The 16527-nt window shown below is 41.0% G+C and overlaps 1 protein-coding gene across 1 annotated transcript; it reads right to left on the bottom strand.

The window, feature by feature from the left end:
* Window positions 1–1320: 1320 nt before the first annotated feature.
* Window positions 1321–15837, bottom strand: LOC117457563 (acetylcholinesterase-like). The gene is made up of 10 exons (XM_034097713.1): window positions 15718–15837; window positions 14034–14342; window positions 8399–8633; window positions 8098–8230; window positions 7855–8006; window positions 6963–7149; window positions 5487–5797; window positions 4006–4215; window positions 3771–3928; window positions 1321–1929 (listed from the first exon to the last, which is right to left on the bottom strand). Exons 2-10 carry the CDS (start codon window positions 14332–14334, stop codon window positions 1835–1837), a joined length of 1782 nt encoding a protein of 593 aa, XP_033953604.1. The 5' UTR covers window positions 14335–14342; window positions 15718–15837; the 3' UTR covers window positions 1321–1834.
* Window positions 15838–16527: the final 690 nt, after the last annotated feature.

A 16527-nucleotide genomic window follows, 5' to 3' on the forward strand; every position in this document is an offset into this window, starting at 1 on the left:
TTGTTGCCTGAAGAGGTCTGACTATGCTTTTTAGAGTTTCCTTTTCCTGTTTGTTGTATTTATGTTTTTGTGCATGTGTCTGCAAAGGCTACATTCCTACCACACACACACACACCGCCTGCCGGAAACGCCTCCGTTGGAATCCTTTGTTTACTTTCATAACATAGTGACATCGCTATGTAACATTCACGCTTCTATTTGCTAGCGCTCCAACAAAATGTACGAGATAGGCTAAGGGGTGGGACATCTCTAATGGCGCGTTTCCACTGCAGGCCTCGCTTGGCCTCGCTCGGTTTGGTTTGGCCTTATTTGGCCCGGCTCACTTTAATGCTGCGCTTCCATTACAGTTTAGGAACTGGGGCAGTTACTATAGTAACGCAGTGTAGCCGGAGCCGTGACGTCATCTTCAATGAGAGCCCCAGAAAAACAACACAGCCGTTAGCTCTTAGCACTCAGAGCTCACAGCTCTTCATATCTGTTCAGAAACTGGACAAAAGTTAAACAAGTACAAACCACAGACTGCCTGTGTCATGGCGAATACAGTCGCTGCTTTATTTATGTTTGTAGGCCGTTGTTGTGAGTGTGGACGGTCGGAGCATATATAACGTTAGCTTAGCCAAGCTACATTTAGAAAACATGCATTTTAAAAGGTGTTTCTCTGCCGTCTGTCTGCAGACTTGTCAAAGCATTAATTCATGGTTTTTACTATCCGGTATCAGTATGTTGTTACTTCGGCATCATTTTGAAACGTGTATTACAATTAAATCACGGTCAAATATGTTAATCTTGTTGTAGTTGTAGCACCGAGCCAGCGATTCTCTCTCTAGTTTAGCATACTCAGCCCGACTCAGCCTGGTTGTTCCTGGCCCTAGAACCACGATTTAGTCGGGCCAGAAAAAAGGTGAAAAAGTAGCCCCGGGCCAAAACTAGGCCAAGTGGAAACGCAACCAAAACCGGGCCCCGCACGGCTCGGCACGCTTAAAGCGAGCTACCCGCTGCAGTGGAAACGCGCCTAAGAGGTTGACCAATCACAAGAGAGCCGGCCAGCTAACCAATCAGAGCAGACTGGCTCTGGTTTCAGACAGAGGGTGAAAAGAGGTGCTGCAGCAGCTTTTTGAATATTAAAGCATGGAAACATGTCACAGTAGGGGCACAGAATACACATATCTCCCTGAAAATGAGTAGAATAGGGCCCCTTTAATGTCACGATGACTGAGTGATTGGCGATAATGAACTTCAGTTTAGCTTTTTCAGCAAGTTTTAATCTTTAATATATACACATTATATTATATGTACATCTCATAAAATGTGTCTATTAAGAGAAAATGAGGAAGAGAAATGTGAATAATCTGCTGACTATGCACATTCAAATAACTAGCCACACACAAACTGAAGATAAAATAGAACTTCAAGAAGGAGGAATAAGTGTGTTTTTTTCATTGTGTGTTAAAAGAAGACAATATGTGTGTTGTACAGAACATGTAAAATCACTCACCATAGTATGTAAAAATAACTTTATTGATTTGTCCTTAAATGGTCCTTCCTGACAAACACAATGGACAACACAAATGCACAGAAACCCTGATTTTCTTTGAATGGATGTGATCTGTGTGGTGTTGGACAAAATAAAAGAAAAACAAGCGTATACTGTGTTTTCTGCGGGTTAAAAACGAATTTGGGAAAATCAAGCTTAAAAAAAACATCATTTGTTTAACTAAATTAGTAATTTATTTGGACAGACACAATGCCTTATCCAATAGCAAAGACCAAACCACTATGTCTCATGTAAACTGTTGCATATGGCTGCATAGAATTAAGCTTCATCACTTCTCTATCAATCGGTCAGAGTTGTAACCAGTAGAATGAGCAGGAAGGCGTAGTTGCAGTGGAGAATTATCCCATTCCCTTTTACACAAGCCAGCAGTTCATCTGTGGAGAAAGAAAGAGGTGGACAGTGAGACTTTTATTTTGTCATCTTTTGAAAAAGGATTGTTTAAAGGTCCCCTATTATACTATTTTTCATCAATATATTATAGGTCTCAGATATATACAGAACATGTCTCTGATTGGCTGAATCACCAAACAGATCATTGCAGCATTACCCATAATCCCCTCTGTTTCAGCCCTGATTCCAAAGTGCTGATTCTCTGTCTGTTACTTTAGATGAAGATAAGGAGCCCCTCCCCACGCCCCTCTGAGAGACATTTGGTTACAAAGAACTCAATGGTGCTCTAGAGGAGATTCAGGTGATAAGGGCGGGGGGGGGGGGGGGGGGCGGGGTTACCTGGTTGCTGATTGGCTAATGGTGACACAAGCCAAAAAAAATGTATGACATAAAGTGGCCAAAATCTGATCAGATCATTTTCAGACAGGTTTGGTGCTGACGGAGAGTAAATGTGCTGCCGGTGCTCGTTGCCTTGCTCAAGGACAGATACTGGCAACTCCCCAGCTCAAACTGCATTGCAATCGGGACTCTAACCGGCGACCCTTTGGATGCCAAGCCAAGACCCCACAGACTGAGCTACTGCGGGTATTTTTTGGGGTTGTATGTTTATTGATGTCTTTACATGTATTTTGTACTTAATGTTTAGGTTATGTCGCTCACTTTATATAAAGTTGCATGTTCAGACGATTCGACTTAAAAAGCCATAATGTAATTTAGAAAAGGGATAACGTGTCATTCTGAATGAAGCATGTGATACATTGATAACAAAATGGTGACAGTGCGTTGTATGGGATCAAACATTGCGTGTGTGTTTTTCTGTGTGTGAATAATGACCACAGATCAGAAGTACATTTGTATTATTCACTCTGTGTGTGATCAGTGTTCATGGAAGTGATGACTGACCCTCCTCTCCTCCCACTCAGACCTCCAGAGAGAGCTGTGGAGGGGAGCGAGCCAGGATACACATTTCCTCCACAGGCTAAACACAGCACAACGCCTCCCGCAATGCCTCCTACTACAGGTAACTATTACGGGCTCTGTGTGTGTGTGTGTGTGTGTGTGTGTGTGTGTGTGTGTGTGTGTGTGTGTGTGTGTGTGTGTGTGTGTGTGTGTGGTCTAGCATTACTATACTTGTGGGGACCTACATCTGTTTACATAGTCACGTGTGGGGACTGGCTTCCCTTATGGGGACACATTGGAGGTCCCCATGAGGGGGATCATTAATTTTAGGGTGAAGACTTGGTTAGGGTTAGGGTACGGGTTAGGGTTAGGCATGTGTTGGTTATGGTTAAGGTTAGGATAAGTCTCCAGGAAATGCATGTAAGTCAATGTAATGATCCCTGAAGTGATGTATACATGGTGTGTGTGTGTGTGTGTGTGTGTGTGTGTGTGTGTGTGTGTATGTGCGTGTGTGTGTGTGTGTGTGTGTGTGTGTGTGTGTATGTGCGTGTGTGTGTATGTGCGCGTGTGTGTGTGTGTGTGTGTGTGTGCGTGTGTATGTGTGTGTGCGTGTGTGTGTATGTGCATGTGTGTGTGTGTGTGTGCATGTGTGTGTATGTGTGTGTGCGTGTGTGTGCGCGTGTGTGTGTGTGTGTGTGTGTGTGTGTGCGCGTGCGTGTGTGTGTGTGTGTGTATGGATGTATTGGTCGATAGATGGTTGGACAGATGGACGGATGCATGGATGAATCAATGAATGGATGGATAGCTGATAGTTGGATAGATGGATGAATAAATCGATGGCTAGTTGGATGGATGTTCAGTATGGATAGATCGATAGAGAGAGAGAGAGAGGTGTAGTTGATAGATAGATAAAGAGATGTCTAACCCGAGACTCCTTGTACTCTTGGTATTAGTTTTTCCCAGAGATGACATTCTCTAGCTGACATCATATTCCTTTGTTCAGGATGGTTGTCGTTCAGAGTGACGTACTCCTGCTTTTCAGGGGTGAACACGGGCCAGCTAGCTCCATCAAGGCCTGGATTTCTAAAAAAGAGAAAAGCCAATCAACACATTTCGACAGTACCATTAAGGTTTCAACAGTGCCAGATGATTATGCTTACCCTACTCGAGCAAAGTTGGCCCAGTGTTTCATAAACTTCTTGGTCATGTTCACTTCATTCTTCGTGTATCCCAGGGATGCGTTCAGAGGCATACCAAAGACGAACTCTATCTCATAGCCGTGCATAACGCCCATCCATTTTGGCCATGGATTTTCTGAAGACTGGTGGTCAAATAAATAGAGGAAAGTCTTACCGCCACGGTTTGAGTAGCTGGGGAGAAATAAATGAAGTATTACAAATGTTTTCGCTGCACTAGGTCAGATTAATGAGAGCAATATAATACTAGACATACTATGTAGCCGCCACAAGAAACAAACATTTACTATTATATTTTTGATAGGAGTAATGTACTGGTACAAAGGTGCTTAATCAATTAAAAAAACTGATGCTGCTTTGGCAAATCAAATATAGATGCAAGTGCATATTCTATGAAGATTAGAATATATTTAATTGTTTCCTTATTCATTGTATATTTCTCCTTATGTTTAGTATATTTCCCCCAAGTTTACTTTTATAAAGTTAAATGAATAAAAGGAGAACCCTGACCCTATTTTAAACATAATATCTTATTTTTTTCCCACTAGTATTTCAGTGTGAATTTAGGATTAAGCCGCATTGCATTTAACTTTGCATATTTTAAATATAAAACAATTATAGATTGGACTGAAGAACTTGGCAACATTTTCAAAACTGCTTCTGTGGTTGTTCTGCTACAGCATATTCAGACATACATTTGGCCATTATGCGACCCTGCAGTACAGTAGACTGTAGAGAAAAGGACAGCTCTGATGGCTGGCAAAACATATATATACATGCAGTACATCTAGTATATTATACATAGATACACTGAACAAAATTATAAACGCAACACTTGTTTTTTATCCCATTTTTCATGAGATGAACAGAAAGATCTTGCCGAGATAATCCATCCCACCTCACAGGTGTGGCATACCAAGATGCTGATTAGACAGCATGATTGTTGCACAGGTGTGCCTTAGGCTGGCCACAATAAAAGGCCACTCTGAAACGTGCATTTTTGCTTTATTGGGGGGGTCCGAAAACCAGGCAGCATCTGGTGTGAGGGGTAGGGGTATCGATTCACAACATTACCCTAACCCTACCCCTACCCCTCACACCAGATACTGCCTGGTTTTCGGACCCCCCCAGACCCCCCCAATAAAGCAAAACTGCATGTTTTAGAGTGGCCTTTTATTGTGGCCAGCCTAAGGCACACCTGTGCAATAATCAGCATCTTGATATGCCACACCTGTGAGGTGGGATGGATTATCTCGGCAAAGGAGAAGTGCTCACTATCACAGATTTTTTCAGATTTGTGAACAATATTTGAGAGAAATGGTTATTTTGTATATATAGAAAATGTTTTAGATCTTTGAGTTCATCTCATGAAAAATGGGAGCAAAAACAAAAGTGTTGCGTTTATATTTTTGTTCAGTGTATATCTTGGATGTGTTGAGAATTACCTGTGAGCAAACTCTAGTAGAGGACAAACAAACATGCGATCTCCAACCAGACTTCCCAGCAAGTCCCGATTCTTCATCCTGTTGTTCTTGTCTGTCCACTCAGTGTACTGGAAAATGGCCGCATCTCTTGTGAGGTTGCTTGCATTTGCCATTACAATGGCCACTCCTTTTAGGAATTCATCCCTGGTGATGAGACTCTGACCGGGGACGTTAAATCCAGGCAATCCATAAACTAGGAAGTAGGTCCCTTCGTCTTTGTTTAAACCAAATAGAACCTCTTTTTTTGGAAGTTTGCCGGTGCTAAGCAAAACCTGCACAGAAAAAACAAAAGGGGATTGTGACGCAATATGTTTTTCAATTTGTGTCAAAGACTTGTGTGCTATCTAGGGGTGTAACGGTATCCGTATTCGTCTCGTACCGTCACGGTTCGGACGTCACGGTTCGGCACATCCAGTCACACGGCGAATACGCCTTTTTTTTACGAGTGGGAAAAAAGTAATTCAGGGCAGTATCCACTACACTATATATAATCCAGGGGGCGGTATGGCGCCTAAAAGCTGTTTGCAAGCCGCCCTTAAACAACAAATGAAGAACAAGAAGAAACACAACAACAAAACGAACAAAATACAAGAAGAAGAAAAGTTAGTATGGTGAGTTCAGATAACACACAGGAGCTAGAACCCACCTGCTTCTTTTAAATCAGCTGTGTGGGAACATTTCGGGTTCCCTGTGGACTACAATAACGATGAGGTGTGCGAGTGGTGGATCGGACGAGGACGATGTGTCGGCGTTGTTCTACAGCGGTGCGGTATGCTAATGAGAACACGCCAAACATGCTAAATCATATCAGAAGGGATCACCCAGATTTGCCAATCACCGGAGCCCGGCAAAAGACAACAGCTGTTCAACAGCTGATCCCCGCTGTTTTTAAGTAGCCAATAGACATGAAAGCCGAGAGACCAAAAATAAATAACGGAAGCTTTTGGCATATGTTTTTCAACGACTTTGCGCTCTGGAAACACTTTCTTATTATTTATGATGTAATATTTTCAAGACATTCTTTTTAGTTTTACAGCTTGATGAAACTTTTTTTTTGACATCAGCCATTATAGATAATATGGCCATCTGAGTGTGTGTGGTGCTGTTTGTGGTTTGTTTTTAACTGTTTAATAGAGTTAATTATTCAAAATATCAGAGTTCTTTATTTTGAAACTGAAACTTGCACTACTGTTCAAACATAAATAACAACAAACCTGGAATTATGCATTTGGGAGTTTTTTTTTTGCTTTTTTGTTGTTGTACCGAACCGTACCGAACCGTGACCCCCAAACCGAGGTACGAACCGAACCGTGACTTATGTGAACCGTTACACCCCGAGTGCTATGTACCCGGTAAACTTCATTTGACAAGCATGCAGTTAAGTCAATGTTGTTAGATGTCTATATGACGTCTTGACACAGACACACACACACCTACTTCAACTTTATCTGGCAGGAAGTCCCCATCAACATGAGGAGCAAAGGGTGCTTCAAAGAATGAAGGTTGTCTGAGAACATTGAATTGATTCAATGAGATTTGCTGAGGATCGGCCTTTTGCATACAAGCTTCCATATCAGCCGGAGGAGACGTGGGGCACCCCAGCAACGTCACTAGCTTCATGGACCTTGATATTGATGCAGAGAGAGAGCAAGGCAAGAGAGGGAGTGTTATGATCTTGGTTTTTGTGTTTCCTGTTGTATTTATGAAAAGTGTTCTTCCTTTGTCATGTTTACTTTCACTTTCAGTCCTTGTGACTTTCCCCATCTGTTATGATTGATAATAGTTGTACGTGTTCCAATGAACACTGCAACCTCCTAACCTTCGCTGCACTCTCAATAGTTCAGACTGTGTTTACGCTGTGGCTTTTCTGTTTATTCAAGGTTCAAGGCTTCTATTGGTTATGTGTACATAGCTACAGTGTAGTTATGTCAATGAAAATCTTAGGTCACAGGCTCCTCCAACAGTGCAACACAATAAAACGGAAACAACTGAAAAAAGGAAATACAAAAAGACAAATTGTGAAAAAGTGAAATAGTGGAATAAGAGTCTCTATATGCAAGTGATTGAATATGATATATTGGATACATCATTTCTAAATTGCAGCCAGATTAATATTGTGGATGTTGTTTCAAAAGTTCAGGTGTTATTCTTGATTGGATTCTTGTATGACGGTATATGGCGTGCAACATGTATTTATTTTCTATTATTTTCCATCCTGTTATGTTCTGTTTCATTCAGTTCTGTTTGCTTCAAACCACTAATTCAACTTTAAATAACCATGACATAGCAATGACGGAGTGAGGGAGTGGAATTATCGAATACACCCTACCTGCGCCAGGTCTCCTCCTTGCTGATTGTTGCCCAGGGTGCATTAGGAGAGCCACTCTGCATCACAGCCCTATGGAAGAGACTCTGGCTGCCCGGGGAGAGCAGGTGTAAGCCAACAGACGCTGACCCAGCACTCTCTCCGAACAGAGTCACCTGGAAACAAAAGCCAACACGTATTCGTATTGTTTGTTTCAACAATTTTAACAAATCTTGTTGTCTGATTTTTAAGGCGATACCATTTTACCTGTGAAGAATCCCCTCCAAAAGCAGCGATGTTGTTGGCGACCCAGTTGAGCGCCAGGCGCTGGTCCAGCAGGCCTACATTGCTTTGGATGTTCTTGTTGTCAGGAATCGACAGGAAGCCAAACGCTCCAAGTCTGCACAAGAACAAGGACGGATGTTGACAGCATTTAACTGAAGAGAAAACCACCTATTGATGTAGATGTACCATACAATCTCCATGAGCACACATTCACCACATTGCTAATTACCAAACATGTACCCAATCATATTAAAAAAACGTTTCCATTTATTTCAGTCCTTACCTGTAATTCATTGATACCACGACAACACCCTCGGATTTAGTCAGGAAGCGACCGTTATAAATGTCCAGAGAGGAAGTTCCTGAAATGAACCCGCCCCCATAGATCCAGACGAGGACTGGAGCCAGCGGAGAGGGCTTGGATTGAGTTTTGTTGAATCGTGGGCACCAGACGTTGAGGTACAGACAGTCCTCACTGACAGGAGTGTTTGGGTTCCACATCTCTGATCCTTCAAACCCTGGAAAAGAGAACAATAATTATCCAAGTAACAACTGAACGATTCGGGCTGCAATGCAGGTGTACGGAGATATCGGTTCAACCACAGAAATGATCATGACGGTATTTTAAGAATGAAAGTGGGGCGTGGATTACTCTGGAAGTCAAGTTATATATGGCAAATGTGGTATTTTAATAATTATCATTCATTCGCAAAGCAATCGTTTCTCCATCATGTTGATTTCATATTGGCGTAATTATTTCCACAACCTCATATTGCACTTGTCATCTCTTTCTGTCCGTCTAACTACATTTATGAGCTGTATAAACCCCAGTTTACTTTGAACTACGTAGGAGATGAATATTCACTGACATACAGTATAAGGTAAATGTTTTTCTTTATATATTTTGACAGGTTGTGTTAATGTAGAACATGATATACGAATACAGCTGATAAAATACAGGCTTTAACATTTATTTTGATGTCTAGGCTGCGGGTGGTTGAAATAAATATAGCTGCCACGCCATTCTTTGATCTTTCTAGCTCTCACAAATGACACCTGCTTGGTGAGTGAAAGCCGAGAATGGTTAACTCTTAGCCTGTTGTGCGCTCGGCGGGGTGCAAAAAGAATACAGCAAATGTTTTTATAATGTGTAGTAAACTGAACAGCTTGACTTGAGGGAGGACATGAACACATTCAGGTCAAACTACAGGTTTCAACTTTTATGTTGATGTCTAGGTTGCAGTGTTTTTTAAATAAATGATCAATGGCTAATATAAAATATATAATATAGATGGATAGTTAGTGAAATCAAGTCCTATAAAGCAAACAGAATGGGTATTATATCCTCTGCTCAACCCACTTTAAAATAAATAAGTAACACGCCAAATAATAATGAGACTAAAGAAGTATTGGTTTCCATGTGAACTAAGTAGATGTCCCAAAGGCTGCAGTATAGTAATTTATAGATACTCTTATCTCAGATGTTTGGAGTTAAACACACTTGTGTGATCAGTCATACAGTAAGTTAAAGTTCACCTTCATTATGACACTTAATTGCAAGCAATTTTGAGATAAGATGTTATCTTGAAGTACCACTTCCATTTGATTAACTAATTCAGGACGAACCAAACAAGTCTTTATTTTTATTTATTTTTTGCTAAAGAATAAATAAATAAAGACTTGTTTGGTTTCCTGCTAATTAGCCCCAATTTGTCCAAACAGCCGTCCAACATCAATGCCTTCTGGCCATACCTATCTGTGTGTCACATCTATATTTGCAGTAAAATGTGGGAGTTTTCTCGTATGTCTGGCACTGGTTTGTGGTTGAGTCCACAAATAGCTACGTGTCAATGCCCCTAGCCACAAGTCAAACACCCAAAGGACCTTTTTGGGTGGGGTACAACGCCTGTATCGAATTCCATTGTTGTATCTGTGTGTATGTGCTTATGTATCAGTAGAATGGTTTTGTTTTGATAAATTGGCTCAAAATATTATCTTACCATTCATTTCCAAGATTTATAACTGTCTACTATAAAGTAATACATGGTGCTATCATCTACGGTATGTGTGTGCGTGTGTGTGTGTGTGTGTGTGTGTGTGTGTGTGTGTGTGTGTGTGTGTGTGTGTGTGTGTGTGTGTGTGTGTGTGTGTGTGTGTGTGTGTGTGTGTGTGTGTGTGTTGGGGTTGTGGTATGGTGATACATAACAACCTCCTCCCATATCCTAATTTAAGGAGTCCTTTAAGGGCATCTTTTTTTAACGATCAACTGACATGCAATCCTTTGGGGGCCATGGGATTATTAGAGGGGTAGAGACCGCATTCATATCACTGGGTGGAAACATATAGTCAATGTCACTTTTGGTAACATTGCAATAATCTTGATGTATTTACTTTTGTTATATGTGTGTCCTATAACATAATCTTCCTGTGCCAGAATAATGCACTTGAACGCATCAAAGCTTTGTGATTGGCCCTCGTGACCCCATGTGTCGGGGCGTGACTGGTGGGCAGTTTGCACTATTTCGCTGACTTTGTCCGTGTCAACAGGGGTGACAGTCCGCACACACACAAGACGCAATTATGGCAGAAGCAAAAGAGCCCAAAATATATCATTTTCACTCCGAGTGGGAGGATGATTATTTTTATCTATTCCAATTCAAAGTCCATCTGTCTCATCTGCAACGCGAGCGTGGCTTTATCGAAGAAGGGTAATTTAGGAGCGGCATTTCAAAACAGTGCACAAACGCTACGAGACGGAATTCCCTCCTAATTCTGCCCTACGCTCCAAAAGGGGAGGGGCCTGAGAGGACAGCTAAATGCACAGCAGTCCATTTCCACCAGGCCCAACTGTCACTACCCGATCCATCTCCCTGCCCGATCGGTACTGCGCATGTGCGAGATGGTCCGCCATATTGGACAACTCCGGACGGCAACCCACGATGGACAGTTGACACAGTGGCTTTTAGCAAAGCTCAAAAAGAAAAACCGAGAGAGATGAGTTATTGTTATTACAACGTGACTTCACTATTATTTAACAACTCTTTTTATGGGGTTCTTTTATTTTGGGTTAAGTACATTGTCAGAATAAATGAGAAATGAATTTAACTTCTGTTAGACAGCCATATGCCATACATGTTTGCACACATTCACAGTAAATATGTATTCAGTATGATAGCTGTCTAACAGAAGTGAAATCCATTTCTCACTTATTCTGACAATGTACTTAACCCCAAATAAAAGAACCCCATGAAAAGAGTAAATCATAGTGAAGTTACGTTGTATTAACAATAACTCGTCTCTCTCGGTTTTTCTTTTTGAGCTTTGCTAAAAGCCACTGTGTCAAGTGTCCATCTTGTGTTGCCGTCCGGACTTCCGGACCATCTCGCACATGCGCAGTACCGATCGGGCAGGGGGACGGATCGGGTAGTGACACCAACAACAAGAGCAAGGCTGCTCCCAGAGCATCTTATCGTGTCAGTCACGTTCTTGCGAAACACATGAAGTCTTTCAAAGACGGCGAAGTTGTGAAAGAAGCATTTCTGGAGGCTGCCGACGCGCTTTTGGGGACAGTAAACAACAACAATAACAGTAGCATTTCAACAGGTTTTTGATATAATAAAAACTCAAGTTAGATACCGTTATTAATCAGCTGTAAGTTTTAATTTGTTTGAACTTATTCATTATAATTATTGTACAAAATGGTATAAGAATGCAAACTTAAATTGATTATAGTCTATTATCAATGTAGGTTAAGAAACTAGTGTTGCTTGCATCCTATTTTAAAGGCATTTCTTTTTATACTCGACTAAAATGCAACAAAAAAGGGTTTGATTCTATTAATTTTGTCTTTTTATTGCACTTTGGCAGCAGATTCCTGTGTAGCTTCAGATCTGAGTTTTCTTATTAGTAAGCCTCATTTATACTTTTGTAGCAACACTATTTTTATATAATGGCAAAGAAAGGGTTCAGAGTCTTTTCTTTTTTTCCTGTGTCATATGTGGCAGCACTGTTCAATGTTTCTTGAAAACATTACCCACTGTAGTGACGTGCGAATAAACTCCAACTCTGTATCAACAACACTGTTGTGTAACTTCAGTTAAATACTTGTATGTGTGTAGATTAGAAAGAGGTGAGATAAAGGATCTGCAGTATTTTATGAGGTATTCATCGTACACAGGTCAGTTGTATACAAGTAGAAGTGTGTATTTACCTGGCAGTAGGCTGTCAGTAATGGCTACGCCTCTCTATTTGGACTGGTAGATCTCGGCAGACTGGCAACTTTAAAAGTAGCTCTCGGTTCAAAAAAGGTTGGGCACCCCTGGTCTAGATCAGGGGTGCCCAACCTTTTTCAGCTTGGGAGCTACTTTTAAAATGACCAAGTCAAACTGATCACCAACATTACAAATGCTAAACATATATTTATTTATATACTGAGTACCTTATGTTGATGTACCTTGCATAACTGCATTAACCCGTATGGCACAATACAACTCAGTACATTTTTGGTCATTACGTACATTGTATACCCTTTCTTTAGTAGACTTGTATAAATTGGAAGGCTAACTAGGTAATCAGCTCGCTCGATCTCAGCAGACTGGCAACTTTAAAAGTAGCTCTGGGGTCAAAAAAGGTTGGGCACCCCTGGTGTAATGTCTAGTGAGAATGGTGACTTTCAATGACCCCTGCATTGTGGCCAATCTCATTTTGAAATTAAAAGGTAAAAAATATTTAGATTGTTGCCTAATGTTCGGGTTTTGAGAAGGGAAAACAAATGAAGGGCTGAGAAAGGGGGTGAGGAATATAAATTAGACTGGACTATGTTTGTTCATTTAAAAGTGTTACCAAATTGTGTGAACATTATTTTCCGAATTACAAACATTACACTAAGCTCAGTCATGTTCTTTATTGCTGTGATGCACTTTTATATATACAGTATATATATGAATTTCAAATTCATTTTAAATGCATGGTTTGTCGTGTCCATTGCCAGTGGTTTATAAATGCAGATGTCATGACAATTCACAGGTTGTTTTTTTAAAGGGGACAGTTCTCTTGTGGATCTCGAGCTGAAAAGGAACCCCTGGAGCATCATAGCCTTATCTTCTGTAAACAAGCACTTACAAATGTAGCTTTTTTCATAATGTTAGTATATCTGACTATAAATGTAATAAAAACAAGGGACTTAAATTAATGTGTATGCATTTGGCCTGAGTCTGAGAAAACCACCCCAGTTGTTATCATAATGATGTCACTAGGTTATTTGGGGACTGGACTGAGAAACACGGATGACATTTAAACAAAGGTCCTCTGCGACAAACCATTTGAAATATACAGCATTATGAAAGTAGCATTTTCTGAGTGTGGGATCCAATGATTTCAGAGCTTGAAATATTCTGAAAGGGGCTAAAAGTCAAATACCTCGACCTCTGTTGCATCCATTAGGACCTCTTTTTTCCTCTTTGTGAATTATCCAATTGTTTGGAAGTGCAGCTGCTATAGAGGGACACATTCTGCTGAGCAGTTTACAGCAAACGCTCTGGCATTTCGCCATTTTCTCACCGTGCACTCGTTTATGTACATGCACTGTAACACACTGTACTGTACATGCACTCCTCCCCTACACTACTCCATTTATTGTATAAGAAATGCCGTTTTGCTAATACTAAATGTGAAAAATAAAACCTTGCACCAAGTGAAGACCGTGTATAACTGTATACAGATTGTGTTTGCACATAAATAATAATAACATGAATGTTATCTAATAACTATGTTAGGACTCAGGGGGTCCTGGTGAGTCATCAAATACTGGCTGACCTTGTTTTTTTTTTTTAATCGCTGCACCACCACACTTGAATAGTCCATATTGCAAGTACACCATAATATACAGTTCATACATTGTGACCAAACGTGTGGCCTACCTGGAAATGAAGTATCCGGTGACTGGTAGCAGGCATTTGGGAGGTTTGAGGCATCCTTCACCCCTTCCCATGTGTCCACTGGCTCTGGAGCTCTGAATCTCAGTTTCCCCACAGGTGGTTTTCCATAAGGAATTCCCAGGAACGCTCCAACATCCCCACCTAGCACTGAGAGCAGCTTTCCCTGAACTCGCCCATGCTTAGTGTCGACCAGGAGGTCATGTTGATTGGCGAGGGATACCGCCAGGAAATGAGGCAGCAGAAGAAGAAAGGCGAGGTGTGGACACGGAGGGATCATCGCCATGGAAAATCCTTGGAAGGGAAAAAAAGGCACAAACAACAATTGTTTTATTATTGATCTTCAGATATTAAAATACAGCCTATTGGAGGGAAGAAAGGGATTTTGGCCTTTGCAGAACTTTACATGCACAAAAACCGATAAAACAAACTACAGAAAAGGGTAAACATCAAAAGCATTAAAGGGTCTGTTTAATATGAAATAAAACAATTAAATTGTCCAGCTTATTTACAAAAGTAAAGGCTATTATGCTCTAAGCTAGAGATTCCTTTTTTAGCTTCAACGTCAAAATACAAATGTGCCATGTCCAAATTTAGGGCGGGTCGAAACGTTCAATTCCCCTTGGCTACAATAGATTAAGTAAATCATTTGACTGCCTTCACAATGACTCCGTGTCAGTAAACAGTGTGGTGTGCTGTAATATAAAATGATTTAGTCGATTACAGAATGAATATTATTATGAATTTTTTTTTTTTTCTTGGGTTGATGGAGTTGGGTTTAAGTATTAAAGTGCAGTATGATACGTTTAATTATTTTACTGTGTACGGCATAGTCCAATATTAGATGCTGTAGACTTGGGAGTGTTCAGGCTGTTGTGGAACATATGAATATGGATGTTATACTCCATGAGAGACACAAACAACAACAACATATTTAACATTTTCAGAAATGTTTTACAAATATTAATGTAGGTCTTATATTACAACTATTAGCTGATATGGTACCTGCATTCAATACAAGATACTGCCAAGTATGTTAACACTTAAAAGAAAATGTGCCTTTGTGTATAACGGTACATACTCAAAATCAATGAGAGGAACTTCGTTTTTAAAAAAGAGCAAATATAGAACTATTACAAATAATAATGTAGAAAACACACACCTTTTTGGCCAAGCAAAAGTCCAGCGCATACAGAATAACCTATAGAACAGCTCGTGTGCGTGTGTGTGTGTGTGTGTGTGTGTGTGTGTGTGTGTGTGTGTGTGTGTGTGTGTGTGTGTGTGTGTGTGTGTGTGTGTGTGTGTGTGTGTGTGTGTGTGAGAGAGACAGAGGAAGGGGGGGGGAGTCATTCCCGCAGCAAGTGTGTCAGTTTAACAGCGTCTTATATGATCATCTTGAGACAATAACAGTTAACGATAAGAAAACAATAAACTGGCCCTTCGCTGATATACGGACGCAATTGAGTGCACGCAGCTGAATCGTGGACGGATGCGCTTTTACTTTGAAAAGACTAACGACAAAACGATCTTTAGTGGAATGACCGGGAGACGCACATGTTGTGAGAGACGCGCTGACTCCGGGATTGAATCTATATCACTAATGCGTTTCCTCATAGTGCATTTTTAAATACTAATTCATTGGGGAAAAAAAGCTTAAGTGGCGTCTTACCTTGTTAGCTGTCAATGTGTGGCCGGAGTGGATGTGGACACAGGACTGATGGGATGAAGAAGGCGTGGACACATCTCCCTGTCCACAAACTGCTGGGCTGGCCCTGCGCGCACACACAGCTGCTGCAGACACAGTTATGACTGTAGCAATACAAATTACCATATACTAGACCAGGGGTGCCCAACCTTTTTTGAAACGAGAGCTACTTTTAAAGTTGTCAGTCTGCCAAGATCTACCAGTCCAAATAGAGAGGCGTAGCCTTACTGACAGCCTACTGTCAGGTACATACACACTACTTGTATAAAACTGACCTTTAATACTCCATAAAATACTGCATATCCGTTATCTCACCTCTTTCTAATCTACACACATACATGGCCGTATCCACCATTGAGGTCACCGAGGTCCGGACCTCGGTCATTTTTTCCGAGCTGTGTATACAAAACTTGTGATATAATTGCAGTAAAAGGGATTATTTGTAGTACTTCCATTTACTGCCGATGGGGGCGCTGCATAACTACATAGCCTCGATTAAAGCAAACAGAAGAAGACGACATGTATCAACAAACCACCGCACCGCAGCCCGGACTTGAACCGGAGCAGAGCAGGAGTGATGAGGTATCTAGAGATCTGAGTCCAGCGAGCTGCTTGTGTTTCTGTTCATCAGGACATCATATGACCAGCAGGTCCTGTGTGAACGCTCTACGTTAGTCAGTGGACGTCCGACAACATGCACACTAACTTATATTGCAGCTATAGGATACTTTGGTTTAAATTGCGTGAATAAACTAGCTAGAGAGCTACATTTAA

This window comes from Pseudochaenichthys georgianus, chromosome 13 (assembly GCF_902827115.2).
Source record: "Pseudochaenichthys georgianus chromosome 13, fPseGeo1.2, whole genome shotgun sequence".
NCBI classification, from domain to species: Eukaryota; Metazoa; Chordata; class Actinopteri; order Perciformes; family Channichthyidae; genus Pseudochaenichthys; species Pseudochaenichthys georgianus.

What these genes read in the sequence shown, in the direction of transcription:
- LOC117457563 (XM_034097713.1), bottom strand. Translation starts at nt 14,334, where the DNA reads ATGGCGATGATCCCTCCGTGTCCACACCTCGCCTTTCTTCTTCTGCTG. An exon ending in ACCGGATACTTCATTTCCAG is followed by an intron (nt 8,634 to 14,033) that starts GTAGGCCACACG and finishes TCTCTTTTCCAG; the next exon opens with GGTTTGAAGGATCAGAGATG. An exon ending in TCCTGCCAGATAAAGTTGAA is followed by an intron (nt 5,798 to 6,962) that starts GTAGGTGTGTGT and finishes TTTTCTGTGCAG; the next exon opens with GTTTTGCTTAGCACCGGCAA.